The following is a 23368-nucleotide window of genomic DNA, read 5'->3' on the forward strand; positions in this document are numbered from 1 at the left end:
TCGGGATATAAAACTTTAAGGTTCGATGGTAGTGATTGACAAAGAAGCATTGTTTATGCTGTTATTCTTAACACTTCTGCTAAAAGGAGAATTGGAATTCATCTCGTATATCTTGACCTGTAAATTAATGTTTAATGGATCAGAATTTCGCTTTTAAATAATATTTAGACACAGATTTTGCAAAAGATTCTGATATATATTTTTAGATAAACTTTACCCTAAACATATTAACTCGATTATGAATATTGGTTTTGATATGGCTTCGAGTTTGTATCTCGAAACGGCGTTCCGTAAGAGAATTCCAGTATTAAAATTACTTACCATTTATTCGCTGTTCTCCTAACACTTTCACCCATTTTAAACTTCATATGCTTTTGAACTGAATTCTAGTTCTTATCAATGGATTCATAATTCATTATTTTAAATAAAATGTTCCTATGCTTATATTTTCATTAAAAAATTATGGACCTGTAATAAAAAGTTATTTTCTATTAAGATAAATCGTCAACTAAAAGGAATCATAAGTTTTTGGTTCTGCAAAAAAGGCTTTTTAATTTTAACATTGAATTTTCAAGTAAAGCTCGTTTAAATTACTGAAAAAACTGTTCTCTATAAGCTGTAGTAAATATTTCGAGATTTATTTGTGTAATAGAGAGAGAGTAGGTTACAAAAGTGACGAACATTGAGACGAATCTACTATCAAGGATGCCACATAGAAAAGATGGGGCATTAAATAACCTTAAAAACAAATATCTTGTGGTTCGTATAAGTTCGTATATCAAATCTTTCGTTTTACGTAAAACATTTTGGTTGTTATTTGCGGAATAAGATACAAGACACGTGCTGCTGTCTCCATTTGGTTTTATAGAATGCAGGTCGAAATAAGAAATTTCCAATGTATGTAGGAGTATAGATTTGATCCTAACATATGAGGATATAATATACTACTCACCTTTGGCCTCGATAAAAATATGAAAATTCAGATATTTCTTGCATTAAGCGTAGATCATATGGTATGGCTATTAGAACTCCACCCATCATGAGTCAATTTTGTCTCAAACTCCCACGCATTTTGATGTCTGTCAATTGAGCACAGATAATTGAGATTGTTCTTTTTTAACCTAAATAAAAGGTAACTTCGAGTCGAAAGAGCTCTTTGATTTGTACTATTTATTCCATGAAAGTGTGTTTGAGCCAAGTGAAGTCTTTTAACAGCTTTTACTCTCACAAATATGTGATAAAAACGAACCCGCTAAGTACACATAAACTTACATATCTTCAAGAGCCTTAATTTTTTTATTTATTTGTTTAATCAAAGTGAACATACTTTTTACGAAAGACGATACTGAGAAGATGAGTATGCTTTTTTAAAGTTCTTAAGTCTGTCTCAAGCATGCAATTGAACAAGCTGTATGCCAACTAGTTTGAGGTTTTTATTAGAAGTGCAAATGCACAATACTTCGATGTAGACATTGTGTGAGTGTTTGTCTAAGCAATTTAGATAGATTTACATGATCCCAATGTAATATCAGTTAACACTGGAGTGCACTCGTGGCCTAATATAGTAGACCACAGTAATAGTTTTCTTCATAGTTTAACAGAATTAAAATAATTTTTATTTTACTTTACACTCCAATCTAAAATTCATACATCATGGTTATTAAATGTTTAAGGCTAATTGAATATTACGTATAAATATTTATTTTATTTATGTACATGTTTTGAAAATAAAAAATTATTAACGTTATTAAATGGTCTACCATAGTAAGCCACGCGTGCATTGGTGTAAAAAAATAGGGCGTGTGTACTCCAATGTTAAATTAATACGTCTTTGAAAAATCTTTATAGAATAAAAAACAAGATTTGGGAAAGGTTTTAAGTTATAGAGTCTCAAAAAAACATTTAAGATAATTTTATTTCCCTTTGGGTTAAATGTCATTTTAAGACACAGACGTATGCAGGTAACACTAAAGAATAACTACTTATATCAACAAAATATAAATTGTTCCAAAATTACACAGTTTAAAATATCTAAACCAATAGGTTTTCATTCTTTCAAAAAATTAAAATCAACTTTCACTTAACTTAACATAAAAAACATAATTTTATTATTTTTTTTTTACATAATTTCTTAATAGCCTTAAATCTAATTAGAACTTAAAAACTTAGAGTCATAGTTGTATTTGGTACGTCACTGTATCACTTAAATCTAAAGCAAAACAAATCATGGCATAATTATCACATTTAGAATGTTACACAATTATTCAACTTAAAAAACATTATTTATAAATCAAAGCTTATAATGTACAAATAGTAGTTATTATCAGTTCCTACTTGGTAGCTTCCATCTTACTCTACTTTTGTGTCATTTATAAATAAAATTAAAACTATATAAAATATCTATCAATTTATCATCAGTTACAATTATTTGAACAAACTTTTTAAAATTATTATATTTCTATAGTTATTCACAACATGGTTCTTGTCTTATCTTACATCATTTTTGCTTTAGTTCGTCTTGTAACCTTTTCGAATGGAAGACTTTTCGAATAACGGCGAATTCGTATACACGTCCAGACAACGGCAAAAATAAAAGCACACGTTATCAGCGAAACAGCTAAGACAACATCCAATAGCAAATATTGAACCCATGAAAGCTTAACCCATGAATGACGCAAATGTTGAGTTCCATTATTACGGAGAACATATTCAATCCACCAGACGGCACGTTCCACAGGTCGCATTGGTTCATCGGTGAGGATTTTGTGCAGTTTGTTGATGTTCTTTTGATATCTGGAAGAAATGAAACAAAGTTGTATTAAGAACCTGGAGTATTTAAATCACGAGCAAGATTCTGCTTAAAATAATTTTAATGGCGTTAAAAAAGTGCCTTGAAAGAGTGTTTTTTGGATGCATTTATGAAATAAGCCGTGTTTTTTTGTATTCCAGTACAAGGTACAAAGTTGATTCATTATCACAAAAATAGCGAAATTCAGACTAGGTGTGAAATCGTGTAAGTCGATTTTTGATAGTTGACTATCAAATCAAGAAAATACGTCTGTGTAAGGTAATAGTCGATTTCAAAGCTAAAACACTGTATTTTTACACTACTAGAGTGTTTTTGTTTTAAAGTTTTAACAAAACAATTTGACATAAAATAAAAACATCAAGAAGGGGGTTTATTCGTAGACTACTATATTAACATGTGATGATGAAGCGAGCTTGAAGCTGTCAAACTTAATCATTTTTAAATCATCTTGTGCGTGGAAACACTAAACAGATTTATTTAATCTAACCTGAGATAAGCCTTTGGTGGAAACGTAGCAAAACGTAATTATCTTTTCTATCGTATTGTCTTGCAAAATAAGCCCAGTTAATCCATTTTCATTAAAAAACTGAATAATATCAACAGTAGCAGATTGATTTTTGTTTCCCAATAAAAACATATACATAATTCCAAATGCACAAATACTCAACGAACACAGCCATCGAGGTACAAATACAATATCAATAGTAGCAACATTTGAGAACGAAATGACATAAGATCCATTCGAAGCTCGTATAGATGTGAGAAACCCATCCGTAGTAAGATTCTACTTTAACTTTTATCGGTAGTATTCATACTGCGGATATTGTTTTTGTTATTCGTGTAAAAAATCTAACTATACTATTGACAGATTTTCCAATAAAACACGGGTATTATCACCTAAAATATACAACCAAACAAATTGAGTATAGCGACAGTAAGTAAGGGACTAGTACCTAGTGACTTATAACTCTTAAATATTTCTGTCTGCGAGTCATGTTTGGGACAGATACTTTGAGAAAGCGTTTTTCATGACAAGAATTACTCTTGGAGGATTTGTCAATTCCTCGCTTGTGAACAAAACTTTACATGGTTTGAACCCAAGACAAATGACAATCCAAAGCAATAACCATGACGCCATGGACATTTCTCGCTGTGAAAAATTGTCAAATTTAAAAACGAAATTTGGTATCAGGAAATTCCAATCTTATGAATGTGCTTAAAAAATTCGGTCTCTGTTTGCCAAACTTATAAAGCACTTCGTCAAGTGAACAATTGAAAGAATTTCTTGCTTAACTTGTATGCTAAAAAGAGGAATTGTCGTTTACTATGCCATCCTGAAAAAAAAACACTAATTGGGCCGGCTTGCAAAAATCTACCGTCAATGGCGAACGCCACATGCAAATTATTCATGATTTTTTTGTTTCTCATATTATTGAAAATCATTTGAGAAAAAGGGGGCCTTCTATCCTGCCATACATATTAAATATTTAGAATCACGCTCTGCCCTAAGACCTAAAGTTTTCCATACCGTTTTGGTCTGAAACTAATTCCAGCGGATATCTTTACCAGAGACACCTACAACTGCATCCCTGCCTTTAATTTAAGTAAAGACTTTAAAGTCATCTTTCCTAATAGAAACAAAACTAGACATATAATTCCTATATGTTGCAAGTAAAAAAGACTTCGATACCACTATCTTTCCTGACGGGTCGAAAATGGAGTCTGGGGTAGGGTATCATCTCGGGTCTTTAAATGTCTCTAAGTCCTTACGGCTACCTGATTTTCCAGTGTTTTTCTAGCTGAATTACCAGGAATCAGAGAAGCATGCAGAAGAATCAACTTGAACTCAAATCAAAGTACATGTAGCTTTTCGAAATGAAAAATAAAAACTATTTTTTAATACACAAATTTAATTTTAATGCAAAAATGAGGTTCAATTTTTTTAAATTAAAATGGTATTTAGTTTTCACTATATGAGCACTGTAGTCCGTTCGCTTTGATTTATGCCAAGTGAATAATGAATCGCTTTGTTTCTTGTTTTCCAGTTTACCGCTTACAAGAAAAATAGAAGTAACAGAAGAATAACATTCGATTTCGTTTATTTATTCTCGCAGGTATATAAAGAAAAGAATGAAGTACATAACAGATGTAGCTGTCAAAGAGTTGGCAATAACCACATACATAATAGTACATTCGACTACAACATCCTCTATACTAGGGATAAACTATCCGGCGTAAACATCTACCTCCTCCACTCTTATTTAGGTTTCTGGTCATAGTGGCATGGATGGAAATGAACGGACTGATAAGTTAACCCTGCAAGTAGTGTCCGACCGAAGGTCGATTTTCAGCCGAAGCCGAAGCCGAATTATTAGGCTGAAAGAAAATCTTCGGCCGAAGCCGAAGCCGAAGCCTAAGGTTAAAAAAAGTCAAGAATTTTCCTTTCCAATTGGATACAAATATTATTTTTATTGAAATTTATTGCTTACAAAACATAAGACAAATGAAATAAAAATAACTAATTAGTAATTATAAAGAAAAAAGAAATAAATAATTCATTTTTAGTAATATTAATTCAATACATTAATAATTAAAATCAAAGAGTCTAATGTTGTATGCTAAGAACAAAAGTTTTTCAACATTTTCACCACTCAAATTTGATCTTCTGTCCGCATATATGATGGCGCCTACTATGATGGCACACAAGTGTTTTGAAATACCTATTCAAAAATTTTAAAAATTTAAATTTTTTTCGGCGCCTGTTACGATGCTCGAATAAACAGATTCTTCGGCTTCGGTCAAAACTTCGGCCTAAAATGGCCGAAGCCGAAGGTTTGGCCGAATGTTGTTTTTTTGGCCGAACTTCGGCCGAACCGAAACCTAAGCCGAAGCTTCGGTCGGACACTACCTGCAAGGATCATATCTCACTTGCGGAAAGCTTAAATATTCCTCTTGGTTTTTAAAATACTTTTTTCAATCCACAGTTTATCGTATCAAAATGGCGCTCTCCAGCGCTATTTGTGTCACGCAGCAAGGGCTGCTTGTGACTCCCATATCTACCTATGTACATACCTTCCTAGAAACATTGAAACGTCGAAAAATGTAAAAATTTCAATTTATATAATCGGACCAAATACAATAGCTTCATATGGGAAGCTAAAAATTGTGTATACGCCCAAGTGCACCATCATAAAATTACATGGTATAAAATATATTTTTGTGGGGATAGATCATTTGAATTTTTCACAAATATTCGCTTTGCAGTGAATTCGTTCAAATTTGACTATTATGGTCACTTAACGAACATACCTACAGTTGTCATTGCAAAAATTCGAATTTTTAAATAACCTTTTCTCAAAATTGCAGAAAAGATTCTGCATTCAAAAGCATATAAAATGTGTAAAATGCCATCTTTTTAAGTCAAAACTACTTTAAAAACTATTTCCTTCAAAAAATATAGTAACTTTACCATCTCTTATTTATGTTTTATTTTTTTTTAATAGTTTAGGAACGTTCAAAATTCTATTAGCTATATTGTTTTAAATATACACGGTACCTAAATTGAAGTGCCTATTCATTGTCATTTCTCTTCAAAACCATATCACAATAATAAACACAGATATCAGAGTATTGATAAGGCAAAGCTACTGTCATTGGCGATGATCTTGAACTTGGGCCTTTCGACTTACATTTTAACTTTGTTCAAATTTTACAATTACAGGTAAAAAAAAATAAACAAATTACTTGGCACATTTTCAAAAAAGGAAATTCATATCACTTTTATATATTTTTACAGGTAACTTTTCAAAGAGAAAGACTGAACGAGCTGAAATCTCTAAAAATAAAAGAACCGTGTCGTAGTCATCAATCAATTTGTATTTAAACATTTAGTCTGCCAAACTTAAAGTTCTTATAATGATTTGCATTGAATTGATTTGCAAATTAAATTGCATGATTGCCGCAAAGCAAATAATGTCAATAATTCATCAGAAACAGAAACACAAAACATTCATCGGAGAAAATACAAATTGAGTATCTATAACTACAGCGATGACGAAGACGCCGACGTATGTATGTAACTGTAGGCAGTTAGATACACGAGCATGTTTTTTTCACTGCCCTCATTCAGAATTATTTATTACAGAATTGAAATAACATGACAGTCACTCAAATGCCATTCAAAAAGCTATTCTTACGTCAGACTTTTAAGTTTAATTTTGTAGAAATAAATTCATTACTGTCGTTCGGTTGATCAATGAGTCTGTGTCTTACCTTTGTGTAATGGCAAATGCTTCTATTTTTGCCAGTAATTCAGCTGACGACTCCATGTCAAAGTTTGACACCAAACCAGCATCGTGTTTGATAATTTGTAAAAGATAATGCTCCAAATTGCTTGAGAAAGAAATTCCCAGGATTGGTACTTTGTGATGGATGGCATCTTCGATGTCACGCTGGCCACCTGGTGTTATAAAAAGTTTGACATTTTCATGAGCTGCAAAAGTAAAAAGAAAAGAAAAATAAGTGCGGGAAAATTCTAAATAATTGTAATTACATTAACATTATTATTAATAGGTTTTCTCAAGTTGAATTGAGCACTAAACAATTGCTGAGAATTCTATGGGATTGGGGGGAAACTTATTATTCATTACTATTACAAAGAATTTAATCAATGCTTTGGAGTCTCAAGAAACATTTATAATGCAAAGTCTAGTTCTTTGAAAGTTATTATCTCATGATTTGAAAGTTTTTGCTTGTTTGGGTTCTTTAGTCTGAATATAAGGGAACACGGGGATCATAATTTCTATGCAGACATCAAAAGTAAGTAAACACAAGTAACACAATTTTGCGAATTTTGCTAAAATAATTAAAACAGTTTTTCTTTAAAGTTATTGTTTCTATTTATTATATTCTTAATGTATTTGGTTATAAATTCTTAAACAAAAATAAAAGTCGAAGTACTTGTACCATAATAATCGCATTCAATAGAATTGAATTGTGTAACAAAATATCGGGTCTTAATTAAAAACTACACTTTTCCTTCCCATTTATTATAAGGGCTTTTATTTAATAGGTATTTCATTTTGAAATTAAAAAGAGATTATTTATTTTTGAGAAATTTCATGGATTTACACTTCATTGTAAAGTGTTTGTCCTAGAAAAGTTCACTACTACCATCTAAAGGGTATTAAGTAGATTATGGGACATTGGCACAGACCATAGATTTTCAATAAATCAAAAGAAAAAATTGTTAAGATGTTTAATCGCAAAATCTTGGTGGCCAAATGTGATCAATTCTTTGAGAAATAACACTTTCACGTAATAATTTGAACTTTGATAGCAAAATGATCACCATTTTAATAATAAATTTTAATAATCTCAATGAATTTTTGAAGTGCGCATTGTTTATTTTTTTTTGAGTGACGTAATCAGTTATAAAGTGGTTGCTGATGCACATTCCGAGGATGTCGAGATATTCAATTTCGTTGATCCAAGTGCCACTAAGATATTTGCCACTATCTGAGGGTATAACTCGCTTTAACGATACAGCAATGGTCTTTTATTCTCCACTTTACGATGCTATTTAGATCGGAATTTAATGAGCTTATCATATTTTGCCGTGGGTTCCGTGGCATGGACTGTCACGCCAGAGGTCTTGGGTTTGATCCCTGCCTATGCAATCTAAAGTTTTTTTTTCACGGGTACTGTCTCTTGCGCGGAATTGACAAATTCATCAAGAGTAATTCTTGTCATGAAAAGTGCCGTTCGGATTCGGCTTAAAAACTGTAGGTTAACTCCATTCCTCATAACATTACTCGCACACAGAAATGGTTGAGAGTTGTAAGTCATTAGTCCCTAGTTCTGAACGGGCTGTTGCGCCACCCAATTTATTTTTATTATTTGCAGTTCCACTTTCGAAGAGAAGGGTTGTGAGTCTGAAAACGAATATAAAAAGCTAAGAGTGCCATCATCATCATAACAATGTATTGGATTAGAAGTAGAAGACAAGAGATCATTTATTAAAATGAGGAAAAGGATCGGAGACAAAACCGAGCCCTGGGATACACCAGCATTTATTTAATGGGTTTCAGACTTGAATCCGTCTAATACAACTTGTATTGAACGGTTCGAAAGGTAATTTCTAATCCAACGAAGAAGAGATTCGTCAATACCAAAAAAACGCATTTTTTATAAGAGAACAAGATGCCAGACTTTATCCAATGCCTTTAAAATATAAAGTGCAATAGTCTTACTTTCTCCATAACGATGTAAAGATTTGTTCCACTGTTCGGTGAAATAAACCATGAGATCACCAGTGGATCTTTTGCTACGAAAGCCGTATTGCCGGTCATTAAGAATCTTCCGTTCCTCAAGATATTCCTTAAGCTGATAATTAATCAGCGCTTCCATGACCTCAGAGACAAGGGACATTAGTGCTATCGGTCGATAATTAGCAGGAGAAGATTCGCCTTTTTTTTGGGATTGGCTGAACAAATGCAGTTTTTCAACTACTTGAAACATGCCCAGAGAAATAGGATAGATGGAAAAGCTTACGTAGTGGTTTTGCTATCGTGTAAGAGCATCTCTTCAGAACAATAGCGGGGATACCATTCGGACCAGTAGTTTTATGAAATCTTTAAGAACTCTCGCCACGGGTCGAGTATGAAAAAAGATTGGTCCCATAGAATCATTTACGAGTTCAAGAACTGGGGGAGTCATGACACTATCTTATAAAGTGGAATTTTCGGTGAATTGCCTTGCAAACAAGTTAGTTACCAATAGAGCTAACTAAGGGAGTGTCATGGACAACAGGCGTAGGAACCAAGGAAGATGAAGAATTCCACATGTTTTACGAAGGACCAAAAAACTCTTACTGCCGGAATTTTTGGTCATGTAAAAATTTGGTCCTTCGAATATAGGCGTTGCAGACCTTCCTGGCTTGCTTTCCTCAGTTGAGTTGGCTTTAAAACACAGGACGCTAACCTCTTTTTTCTTGATAACTTCTTTGCAAATCATAACGAACTATAATTTAACCTTGGGTTAGATACTTTTAACCCAATGTACTTATTTTGTATGTCCTATTATATGTCGTAAAGCTATTTCGATATTAAAATTCAACACTCCAAGTGCTTTTTCTTTTACTTGTTTGTATATTAATTTTTTATTAAAATACTTTCCTCGTTATTTTTTGAATGCACCTTTAAATAATAATAATGAAAAAGTCGCAACAGTGAAATGTTCAAATATTTGCTGTATCTAGAACCACTGTATCACCAAGAAAACCGGGATGAATTGCGCTAATGTTTAAACATTTTTAAACTTTGGGTGTAAATTCTGAGCTTGATACGTTTGTATGATATTATTGAAGTTGTATACTACAAGTAATATTAACCCCTTAGCGTCAGTTTTCAAATATAAATCCTTAATAAATAAAAGATTTTCGTCCAATCTTAAAATTTCAAAATATACAAAAGATGTTATCTCTGAAATCTTTGACTTGTTGGAAATTCTGTTTGTTTTTTTTTTACGAGGGAGGGAGAGGTTGTTGCCCTGTGGACATAGTTTTCATTTATGTTCTTCTTATCTATTCGGTTCAATATACCTTCAATCAAGGTACAACCTCAATTCAATTAAATAACCTGTTGTTAACATTATACAAGTAGATAGGTCCTCGTGGCTTGATGCTGTACAAAAAAAAAACAATTTATATAAAACCATGAGCCAGCAGAATCGCACTGGCACAAAATACAACAACGTACTTGAACTTGTCTGTTTAGTTCAGTTCGTTTGCTATTTGTAAACTAATGCTTGAGGATACTATCCACTTCACTTCACTCGGCGTATACCCCCCTACTAAGGGAATTTCCGAGCTGTCAATTATTGGATGGTAAAGGTGGTTGACAAGCAACACAAAAACAGAATGCCACCGCGCTTTAGTATCAGTCTCAGCCTCAGCCTCCTCCTCAGCATTTCTAACAAGACAACCACCAACAACAACATGGCAGAAAATCTTTTGTGGCATGAAAAATATCTAAAAACCATTCCGACAATCACCACCACCACCGCACAGCACCTCACCGCCACCAACGCCAACGGCACGCCAAGTTATTTATAGTTCTGCAGTTCGTTTAACTTGAACTACAAAAACAAAACACAGAAAATAAGCTCACTGATTCGCTAAGTGGATGATGATTTCTTGTTGTTGTAGCTGTTGCTAGGGAAGTGTACTGTATTCGGGACTTGGGATAGTGAGTACTCCGCACATTATTCTTTACACTTCGTGTTTTATATAAAAACTTAAATGAAACAAATCTGCATTGACGTACACTACGAACATACAAACAAAGACGACAAACCCTACCTAAACTGAGCTGGCTGAGAACTGAGTGAACGAGTGAATGAGTGACTGACTGTGCCATTGTCCATTGTCCAATTTGAATTTGTTTCAATTAGAGTTTTTGTTCAAAAAAGAAAACTCTCTTCTATATCGTCATCATGAAAGAAACTACTTAGCTTTGTTCGAGCTCTATCAATAGGCATTGAGTGTTGTATCTTTTGTTATTGTTGTAGAGAACTTTATGCACTACTTTACCTACGTACGTAAAAGTACAATAGGTAAGCCATGTTTATTTCATAATAATGACAGATACCACAAGTCTACAATTCATGCCACCACAGAATTGAGTACGTACTTAAGGTTTGTATAAAGATATACAAGAACATAGGTACGACTGAGTATTTAAGTATATTATTTTGTTAAGCTTTTGTGTTAAGTTTGCAAAACGTGCGTGCTTAACTGTCACAATTCTATTTTGTACAGAGAATTAGGTTGCCGCCAACAAGAGAGTGTGAATTGAATGACTTATGAGTAAGTACTCATTATATTCACTTAACAATACTCATAACACATGTTTTTGATTTGATTCCATTTAATAACGTGTTTGAAGTCTAATATCTGCTATGATACGTAGGTATGGTCTATATATGATGTTAACTGAGGATTTAATCAATTGGTATGATTTGTTTACTTCGAAGTAAATCCTTGTTCTATAGTGAATGTACCTAGTTTGGCAATAACTGTTGTGTTACATGTTTGTAAGCAACTTCTAAAAATATTTTATTCAGGTATGACGGGGTTCAACAGTTTATTCTGAGCCCTAAGAACAATACAAAAAGTTGAAATATGACAATCTCTTACATCAATCTTTCACTTATATTTTTTTTCAATATTTATTTTTTTATATAAGTGAAAGAAAGGAGTTGAAAAATTAAAATTCGAATGCAAGGAAGTCTTACTGTATTCTATTGCATTCTTTTCCCAGTGAAAGTAAACTTTATAGAATCTTAAAGAAAGCAGTCATTTTGGCCAGGAATCAATACCTGCATAATACGAGTACACCATCTTTAAGGCATGGAATGACAGTTGCATTAGAAAGTCTGAAAACCTCGAATTTTTCGGTACGTGCATTTCAACCCACCTCTTGCGGAATGATCTCGGGCAATGAGATGAAGTTTCCTAAGATGATGCAAAAAGCTCTCCTGTTATCTATAAGACTTTTGCATGTACTTGCAAATCTTGAGTACAATTCCAATCACTGGGGTGTTGCTTCTTCAGCTCACTTAAGTCTCGTCGACAGTATTGAACATAGAGTACTCACGTTACTTGAACACTGGAAGGTTCTTGTCTCATCCTGTTTTACCGCTCTTTTAACGGATTATGCTTTAGAGAAATATCCAATCCATTTCTGATTCCTCTTACCAAGCATTTCAGCCAGAATACTCATGAATCCAGGAATGCTTATCAATATTTTCTCAAAGCCAACTTCGATCTTACTACCATGTACTGAGATTCTTTCTTTAGCTACACTATACCAATGTGAAATACTTTACCACTCTGTGTCTTGTGTAGTCATTGGAATATTCGGGAATTCAAAACCAATGTGCACTGACTCCTTTCATACCCTCTCTTCTTTTCCTAATGCTAATATTATATCTTGACATAATAAAGGTAACAAAAATCTCCTTGAATTTGCACTTATTAAAAAAGTTAACTAAAAAAACATAAACAGAGGCTAGGCACTTTCATCATCTTTTATTAAGATCAAGGTAGGATAAAATGGCGGCTGTGGAACTCAATTGTATAAAACGCGGGTATGAGGGTTACACTTATCTATAAGTCCAACTTGGCGTATAAACCTAAACCTTACTGCTTATACATAACACTATTAGCTTACAGGTAGCTAAAATGTCATAAATGGTTTCAAATTAAAGGTTAAATTCAGATTGACAGAAAAATTGAATGTAGCCCAATGTGAGCATTTTTTTTAAGAAAGTTTTGTCCCAAATGAAGCAATCCGTGCACCTGAGACTAATACTCTAGCGGACAGCACTCATGGTTGTAAGAAAGTGAGACTCAATTTGAAAACATTAACTTGTAGTCAATCTCAACAGCTCAACAATTTACTTAAAAGCTTAGGGACAAATCAATCTGTGAGCCACAGTTCGAAGCAATCAACTAAATTTTCGAAAATTTCAGTGAGAGAATCAGTGATGGTGAAACCATCCGAGGCAGTAACTTGAACGAATTTGCGTTTCAGAACACTAGCCAACAAAATTAAGTTGTTTTTTGGCAATACAAACCAAACAATACTTTTTCAAAGGAATTCGCCGTCCTGAATTGGAATCTCAAGCTGTTCTAATACTCTGTGTTTAAGGTTTTAGGAAAATGCAACGTATTTCTTAGCAAAATATTTACTATACTATTTTACAAATTATAAATCTTTATGTTCTAAATAAAGTTTAAATAATTTTTGACTCTACTGAAGTTTTGAAAAACTTTGAATGGAATTCTTTTATGTTTTTTGAATAATTCGTTTTGCAGAGATATTTTTTGGTGCTGATTGCGGATTAGGACTCCCATTTTCAAAGTTATTTATATATTTTTTTCAATTTATTTCAAAAATTTGATTTTATATCCTTACAACTACGAATATTGATATATTCCGTTTCGCGTTTTTTTTAAAGAACCGTTTCATCATAAATGCTTCAGCGTTCTTTTAAGGTTTTATTGAGAGCTGAGAGTGAAGATCTACAACAGAAAAATGATTTATTGAACAAAACAATTATTAATAACTTGAAAACTAAATGAGATAGATTATAAAAACTGCTAGAAATAGCTCAATTTCGTCAAAAATGGTCTATTGAGCAAGATAGAACTCAGGTGACTTATGCAGAGCTTTTGAAAAATAAATAGGATAGTGAAATTATTAAAGGGAATTATGAAGTTGGGGATTTTAGATTTTGAAAATTTTATATTAAAAAAGAATTGTTTTTAATATTACGTCAAATGTTTAAAAAAAATCCTATTTTCAGGAAAAACTGATTTTCAACTCAAATATCAAGAAAATATATGAAGATATTCGCTTCAAAATTTATTGATTCATTTTATCCTAAATATTGTTGTTATTTTAGAATATTTTCTTAGAAAATCAAATGAGATTTTTTATTAAGAGGCTGGGATGCGACCCACACTGATAACTTCCGTCCCGTCTGCCGAACATTTGAAGGTTTTGTGTTTTGTTCAAAAAGTTGTCAGTTGAAATATACTACAAAATATCTAACAATATTTTGCAAATGATGATTTCATTCAGTAATGATTTTAAAATCTATTTTTGTTAACGAGATTTTCAGTCAAAAACCACTTTTTACCAATTTTAGTAGCTTTTGCGTACTATTTTTTGAAGAAAGTGACTGTTGGATTTTTATATAAATGTACTGAATGTCGAAAACAATGTGTTTTGTGAGAAATAATTAGTTTGAAGCCAATATTTTTAATTTTTCGAAAGTAATTTTTTACCAAATTTTCTTATTGTTTTAAATTTTTATAAAAAAACTGTCAATTTGATTTTTCTAAAAATTTTACTAAATATTGAAAACAATATTTGTTGTAAGATAAAATCTTTTTGAAGTCAATATTTCAAGGTTGGGGCAAGAAGTTAAAGTCGAAAATTAATTTTTACAAACTTTTATTAATGTTTTATTTTAGCTCTATGTTTTTTGTAAAACAGGAGTCAATTCAATTTTTTCAAAATTTTACTGAATGTTGACAACAATATTTCTTATACCATTAAATTAGTTTGAAGGCAATATCTCAATTTTTTGAAATGATATTTGAGTCGAAAATAAATTTTTATCAACTTTTAGTAATGTTTTTTCTTAGGTTTATATTTTATTTTTGTAAAAAAAACTGTCAATTCAATTTTTCTCAAAATTTATCAGATGTCGATAGTGTTTTTTATCGCTGCACAAAATTATTTTGGATATAAAATCATTTTTTTTCGTAAAATTTTCGAGGTCACAATTATTTTTTCTTCAGTTTTTTGATTTTTAAAAAAATGTTAATTGTATTTTTTCCAAAAATATGCTTGTGTTGTGTCACGTTTCAATATAAAATTTAATTTAAGTGCATACCGTTATTGGTTCGTGAGATATTTTGGGTTAGGCAAAATGTTCATCTTTTTTTAAATTGCTATGGTGAACAAACCAACCACTCAATTTTGTTGTGAGTCTTTTCTGCATTAAAATGTTTTGAAGTCGATATATCTAAAGGTCTTGAGATATGGACGACGAAAAAAACTTATATTTCGACTCTAGGGAACTTGAAACGTCGAGAAATGTCAAAATTTTCATTTCGACAATTCGGACTTATTACAAGAACTCCCTATGGGAAGTTAAAAATGATTTTTAAATCAAGTAAGAGAACAAGGAAACATATTGACTTTGCACTTTTTGTAAACAAAATGTGTGGATCATACTCAATTTCTTTTTAAAATACTGTATCAAGTAAGTTGTTCATATTTAGAGCAATACTGAAATTTGAAATTACTGAAATTACACAAAAAAGCTTTACTCGGTACAAAGCTAAAACATTATTGTATTTACCTAAAACTCTAGTCATTAAAATAGATAAACATTGATACATTATAAATGAAACACCAAAACTATTTGAAATTAGAAACAAAATAATTTGTCAATAGTCTAAATTTGTTTTGTGAAGGGCCATTGATCGAATGGCTAAATGTATCGAAAATGCATTTTTGGATTTTATAAACCCAAATAAAATCATAAAATACATATTTTAATGAAAACTTATTTACATTAAAAGTACCTACTTGTATGTGTATGCTTTTGCACTAAACTTAAACACACCTCCTCCTCATTTTAAACAACGACGTAAAAATATCTATCTAACGCTCAGCATAGCTGCGGCTAATCAAAATAAACTACACACATAGTAATGCACTTTCAGATCAAAATAATCAAAACAAAAATGTGCATTAAAATAATACTCGTATGCAAATTTTTGTTTTTATTGTCAATGTTTTTCCACCATATGGTAAGTGCACTGCACACGTAGGGAGGGGAGTGAGTCTTCCTGTTTTTGTTTATTATTATGTGATAATATCTATTATTTTGTTATTATTGTTTTCTGTTGATTTTAAGTTTAAAATAAATTGTTTATTTTCAGTTATTATTTTAATCTATCTTAACTACTTGATTATGTCCTTGGATGCATATTGCAAGCGTTTATATGTTTATATTTTGTTGTTAGTGTAGATAAATATAAACAACATTATAATATGTAAATTTTATTTTTCACTGTGACGCAAACAAAAATAGAGCGTAAATGCTGAATGTTGTTTTCTGTTTACTTTACTTTGTTGTGTTTATTTTTCTGCATTAAAAACGCATAAAAATATGAAAGTCAACAATTTTTTTTTGTTATTATTTTTATCTAGTGACAATATTTTTAACACCTGTCTATTTTTTGACGTAGCAACACGTCAACAAATATTTCTTGGAATGATTTCGACCGATTATTTTAATTTTTTGACATACCTAAATAATACTTAAAAGTTAAAGTAGGAAGTTGAAAAAGTTATCTTTCTTTTATTTGGTTATACTTAAAATTGGGTAATTTTTTCAAGAAGATTTCAAATTTAAAAAAAGAGGCTGGAATGCGACCCACACTGATAACTTCCCATCCCGTCTGTCTATTTTTATTGCATAAAGTTTGTAGGTTTTCGTGTTTTGTTCAAAAAGTTGTAAGTTGATTTATTTTTAAAAATGTCTAACATTATTTTGCATATAATGAAATAGTTTGATTTCTAAATTTATTTTTGATAAAGAGGTTTTAGTCGAAAATCAATTTTTACCAATTTTAGTAGTATTTTATAAAAGTTTTTATTTCTAATATAAACAAATACAAATTAGATAAATGAAATTAATTTGTAGTCAATACTTTTTATTGTTCACGAGATTTATGAAAAACCGGACTATTGGATTTCTATAAAAAAATTACTGAAAGTCGATAACAATATTTTATGTGAGATATAATAAGTTCGAAGCTAATATTTTTAATATTTTTGAACAGATATTTTAGTCTAAAATCAATTTTTACGAACTTTAAGAAAAGTTTTTTTTTTTCAAAACAATATTTCTCATAAGATAAAATAAGTTTTAAGCCAAAATCTCAAAGTTTTGAACAGATATTTAAGACGAAAGTCAATTTTTACCAACCTTTGTTAATTTGTTTTTAGGTTTTATAGTTCTTGAGATATTAAGGGTTAACCAAAATGTTCACCTTTTTTTTAAACTACTATGATAAAAAAAACACCCACAGACTTTGAAACGTCGAGAAATGTCAACATTTTCAATTCGCCAAATCTAACCCATTACAATAACTTTCTATGGGAAGTTAAAAGTAATTGAAAATTCAGAAGACAAAACGTTGTTTTTTTTAGCAGAATGGTATGAGTCAAAAATTTTCATTTTTGAGTGTTATCAGTATAGACCTACATCTTCTAGTTATTGTGGTGCGGATAGTGACACTGTCAATTTTCACAAACATTCCTGTCATCTTGTATGCATTACTGGCATTTTTTTAGTTCCACTGTTATCGTCGATAGGGTCGGTTTTTGACAATATCTTAATTTGTTTGTCCTTGTGACTAAAGATCACAAAAGTTCCAGTTTCCTTAAAAAATTAAAATCAAAAGAAAATACAATCTTTGAAGAGTTTCTCCATCAAAAAGTTAAAATCAACACCGATATCGCCAAAACTGATTTGAACCAGACAATTTTGAGGACGGACCTAGTGGTTCGGTTAGTGAAAAATTTGTTCTTTGTAAACAAGAGACTGACATTTAATAAGAACTATTACAGAACAAAAATTAAAATAAAGACTTTTACGATAGTGGAGCACTGGTTCTAAAAAATGATTTTAATCCCACTTTATTTAGATTTAAATCTCTCTATGAGCAGTTTAAGTTATATAAAATGCTCATTCGACTTGAAGCTTCATTCTTCCCATAGTTAGTTCTATGGAAGTCAATATGTATAAAATCAAATGTACGCAGGTGATGAGTTCCGCATCGGCAATTCAAATGTACACAAGATAGCGAATAAGGTGCATCAATTACAATATTAATGAGTTGATGAAGAAAAATAAAGTTATTATTAACACGCCTTTGATGGAAAGATTGCATTTGAAGAAGCAGAATACGATGTTCATAAGAAGGCAGGTCATAAGGATAATCTCAAGGAAATTATATTGAATTGATTCAATACGTTTACTATGAAGTTCGTAATAGGGAGTCCAAACCTATGAAGCTTTTAAGATGGGTACGAACATGGCAATTGCACAAAAAAAAGAGTAACATAGGGATTGAGCTCCTTTGCCCAGCGTTTTATAAAAATAAGCATAGGCCTTATTGATAATAATATTGATGTGATGTATAAATTCTAAGTTGCAACAGAAATGAACAACTAAATCTTTAAATGTGATATACAATAATAAAATAAACTACCGATTCGTTTTTTAGTAAAAGCTATCGTCTGGCATTTTAAAGTGTTCATGGGTGGACTTTATTATTTTAAAGATTTTCATATCGTCAGCAATAATGACAACTTCACTTAAGCGTAGACATGACGATACATCGTCAATAGACACGATGAACCAAAAAGGGCCAAGATAGCTTCTCTGGGGAACAGCAGATTAAGCCACAAAAGGTTCTGAATGACAAATTTCAAAATGTTACCTCATAGGATCTGTTTTCAAGGTATGATTTTGATCCAAGCTAAGAAAAATGATGGAAAACTAAGAGCTTTGAGTTTAAATAATATAATTCCGTGGCTAAATTGGTAAACAGTCAACTTCATAAGCTTGTTCTGAAGCGCTTGACCTAAAACGTTTGATCTTTTTTCACAATACCATGTTGCTGGTCGAAAATGAGATTCTTACTAAAAAAATGCTACGCTTTCACAAATAACTTGGTCAAACACTTTAGGAATGCAGGAAAGCTTTGCAATGGGCTTTATATATCCGCCTTGTTACCTTTGACTTCTTTCATATACTGGGAAGTTTGCCTGGGATTCAACTTAAGCATTTACACTTTTTAATACTACCGGGGTATACCATCGGGACCTGCTGAGCAGCCATCATTCAACACGGATAAAAGATCAAGGACCGTACTACGTAGCACAGGAATGTCACTGCAGCTAGATTGCGAAAGATTATAAAAAAATATACTTCATCAACTTCTTCAGAGCTATTAAAAAATGACTCACGGAAATATGTTGAAAGCGTTACAGATATAAACTAATTTATCTAATAAAAGGTTTTTGTAAGTGAAGTTAACTGGAAAGCCATCTGATTTAAGGTTACAAGTTTCCAAATGTGTTTAGGATTATCTTTTAAAGAGGTGCCCATATCAGTGACATAAATAGGTTGTATAACCTAAGCCTCTCTCTATAAATTAGAGAGAGGCTTACATTCGTTAGAAAGTTCAACATTAAAAGAGAAGTTGATTGGCGACAGAGTTTCGAGCTAAGTTTTCCATGCCTTATTTCTTTTGTTACGCAGTAAACGCAATTCTTTCGTATACCAAGGGAGGCTAAAGTTGGTATTTCTTGATTTCTTAAACGGTACATTTTTTTCCAAACAATAATTAAGAAAACTGCTTCGTCAAGATTAGAAAATGCTTACGTATAGGCAATTCCAGAAATGGTTAAATCGTCAGACAACAACTGGAAATTAGCTCTTCTGAAGTCAAAATTATAGAAGCAATCGAAGAAATTAATGTGTTTTGTAAGGTGATTATTTAAATCAAGAAAAATGTCCAAAGGGGAATGATATTTATTAGTATTAGTAATTCCTGATCTAGATTCTAGAACAAGAGTACTAATAGTGTGAGAAGAAAATACTTAATCGAGAGTTCGATCTTTTGAGTCAGTTTAAAGGATTTTATTGAGAAAAGATAGTTACAATTGTAAGAAAGAAAGAGGGCCTTCAGGCAAAATTCGTCTTTGGATGGAATCCAGTGAATGTGTAATCATTTAAATCACCTAGAAGTAAAATATTAGTGACAGAGTTGGACCAATTGATAAGAAAGTAAAATGCCAAGGAGAGTTCATTGTAAACAGACTCAGAACTTTTTGGAGGAATGCAAACGTTTAAAATAAAAATAGTCTTACTCTCTACGATTATATATACACAGGGCAATTCAATTGATAGTTCAAATGAAAAAGATACAGAAAAAGAGAAATTCGTATTAGAACACCTCCACCTAAATGCATTACCAACATGACGATCGTTTTTGTAAACTTCGAACTTTGAATCCAATAATGTTGATAAAGACCACCCACCGACCCAGCGCTAGAAATTTGGAGATACAATCATCACAAGATGGAAACATACAAATATGCTCAAGTAGTAAAATACGAAGCAATTACTAATCTTGTTTTGAGACCATTGGAAAATACTCACTTAGGTGTTAATGTCAAGGAGAAAGAAGATCTGCTTAATATTTAAAAAAAATCTATTTACATTTTTCTTCAAAGGTTCTTACGATTCTCTTAAGAATAAACGATGAATTTAATAATTCGAAGCTCAAATTACTCACACCTAATTTTGTTTTTTTAAATCAAATGCTGTGAGAATATTTGTAAGTTTTTGATTTTCGTTTTCATTGTTTTTGTTTATTTTTTCGTGCGATATTACTAAACAAATTATTTGAATTTAAACAATTAAATATTTTAAATGTTTGTTTTTAGTTTTTTAATATCTTAAAAAACGACAAAATTTTATAAAGTCAGAAAAAATAAAAGAGGAAAATTGTTTTTTTGTTCGAAAAGCGGCATAAATCAAAAAAAAAAATTTCAAAATATTACGGTTTCTGTGACACATATTCATCGCTTTGGAGTTTAGTTTTCTATTTACAATGAAAATCAATCAATTTCAAACAGTTCTCCTGAAATTTTGACATTCTGTCGGAAAAGGGACGAATAAATGAAAACCTTCTTTTTATTGAATACATTATTAAATATCTTGCCAAGCAGTGAGTAAATATCTATATTATATTAATTTCAGCCTCACATTGATTTTTTCCTTTCGGAGAAATAATAGTTTTTATTTAATGGTTAGTAATATAAACTTAAACTCATATACAAAAATAGTGAAAATAAATTATTATACAGTCCAAAACAAGAACAAACTATTGAAAACTCACCATCATATATTTCTTATCAAAAATGTATTAAAAAAAAAAAAAACAAATAAATGACACGTTCGAACATTGAGTGATAATGAAAATATTAAAATTGTAGTTCGATAATCTTTCTAAAGTATAACTAATTTTTTACATAACTGGTTAATTGATTATAAGTAGCAACTTTTAAATATTTTATTTCATACGTTTCTTTTTAATCAGAAAAACCTTGAAGTAAGTGTTATCAGCGAAAATCAAAAACGTAGAGAAAATTAATACTTTTCAGGTATTTCGTTGACGTAGCGAATATAAGTTTAAACAAGGTTACCATATGGTCTTTTAATGCTACAAATGAAATTAAGTCAAAAACTGATATTCAAAAACTTTTTGAATTTCTTTTGACATAATTGGCAAAAAATTTTTACCATGTTGACCAAACAGTCCAGCTCTTTAATAGAGTGTCATTTTTGTAGAATGTCAATTTTTCACATCAATTTTTTCAACTTCAATTGTAAATAACTTTTAAACTATTAATTTATTGAAAAGATAAACATCTTTTTTTAAATATTTATTTTTTCTTTCAGAATACTGAATTGTTGGTTAGATATGTACAAATTTCCAAAAACAAGTTACACCTATTTTAAAGGCTTGAATACATGAAAATAGTAGATCATAAAAAGTTACCTACAACATTTGTACATGTATGTACATATATTTGTTAGTATTTTTTGAAAGTTTTGATACAAAATATTTGTATACAAAAAAGAGACAAATTCTTAGGTGATATTTTCTAAGTTTTGAAATTTTAAGAAATCAACATTGATTTGGACAACAGACACTGCCTATTTGCACTGAAGTTATGAACGTGAATGTTTGAGCGACGGTTGGAAAATGAAGTGATAAAATTCAAAGTTAATTGCTCACAATTGCACGAGATCATAAATGGATTTTTTCCAATTGGTTTTCAAATAATTTATTTAATTACCAATAGTTAAAATCTATATGAAGTACTACGTGCAGTCCAACTACCACAAAGAAACCCTATTTTCATCGGAATCCACTGGAACGAAAAACATATACAAAGGTCACTACTGAACCGTACTGAAGTTGTACGGTCTGCTTTAAATCCACAAAGAAGGAAATCCAATGCGACCGATAGTGAATCAAATAAACGTCTCTTTGCTATACAATATCAAAGCGTTTGGTTGATGTTTTTAAGCCATAGGTTGGTCTGATGGTTTAAAAATCCAAGATAAAATTATGTTGAGTTTTGATGTTGAGTCACTATTTACGAATGTACCTGTGCAGGAGTTACTAATTAACATCCATGAGCTTATCTCAACATCAGGCATCAACGAAAACTATATGTCAATTTTTTAAATTTGTCTTTCATCAGAATATTTCGGTTTCAACCATCAGTTTTATTTTTAAATAGATGAAATTGCTCTATGGGTTTACGTTTGGCCCCATTAATTGCAGATATCTGGATGGAAAACTTTGAAAAAAGCTCTGAATAGCTCTGCAGTAAAACCAAAAGTATGGCTGAGATATGTGGATGATACTTTTTGTATAATTACAAATTCCGCTGGTTTGAATTTCCTGGAGCATATAAACTTATAACAAAAATAAAATTTACTTTGAAAAAAGTAAATGCATTTTTGGATGTGAAATTGATGCGAAATCAAAATGGCACAGTGTACAGAAAGAACCTACACACTTCTACGCACTACTATCGAATTTGAAATCTTTTTTCTCTACGCTAGTTCAGGAAGCCCGCAGGATATGTGACAGCGACCTTCTTGCCACTGAACTTTCAATGCTAGACAAAAGTTTTCAAAGCGAATGGAATCCAATTTCTGCAAAGCAAAAGGAGGATAGCGAAAAAGATAAAAAAGGTTTCTTGCCTTATGTAAGAGGTGTAACTGGCAGGGTGGGGAAAATTAAAAAAACAATATGATATAAACTCCATATTTGTACCACCTAAAAAAGTGATTAACTACCTCCAATGGGGTACC

At 31.2% G+C, this 23368-nt stretch overlaps 1 protein-coding gene across 1 annotated transcript in view; it reads right to left on the minus strand.

Moving 5' to 3' along the window:
- Positions 1-2080: 2080 nt before the first annotated feature.
- Positions 2081-23368, minus strand: part of LOC129938384 (UDP-glucosyltransferase 2-like) — a 38883-nt gene continuing 17595 nt past the window's right edge. The window contains exons 3-4 of the mRNA XM_056045911.1: positions 7082-7301; positions 2081-2793 (exon numbers count right to left, since the gene is read on the minus strand). Coding sequence (XP_055901886.1) covers positions 2493-2793; positions 7082-7301 — 521 coding nt within the window. The 3' untranslated portion in view covers positions 2081-2492. The remainder of the gene's footprint in view (positions 2794-7081; positions 7302-23368) is intronic.

This window comes from Eupeodes corollae, chromosome 1 (genome assembly GCF_945859685.1).
Source record: "Eupeodes corollae chromosome 1, idEupCoro1.1, whole genome shotgun sequence".
NCBI lineage: Eukaryota > Metazoa > Arthropoda > Insecta > Diptera > Syrphidae > Eupeodes > Eupeodes corollae.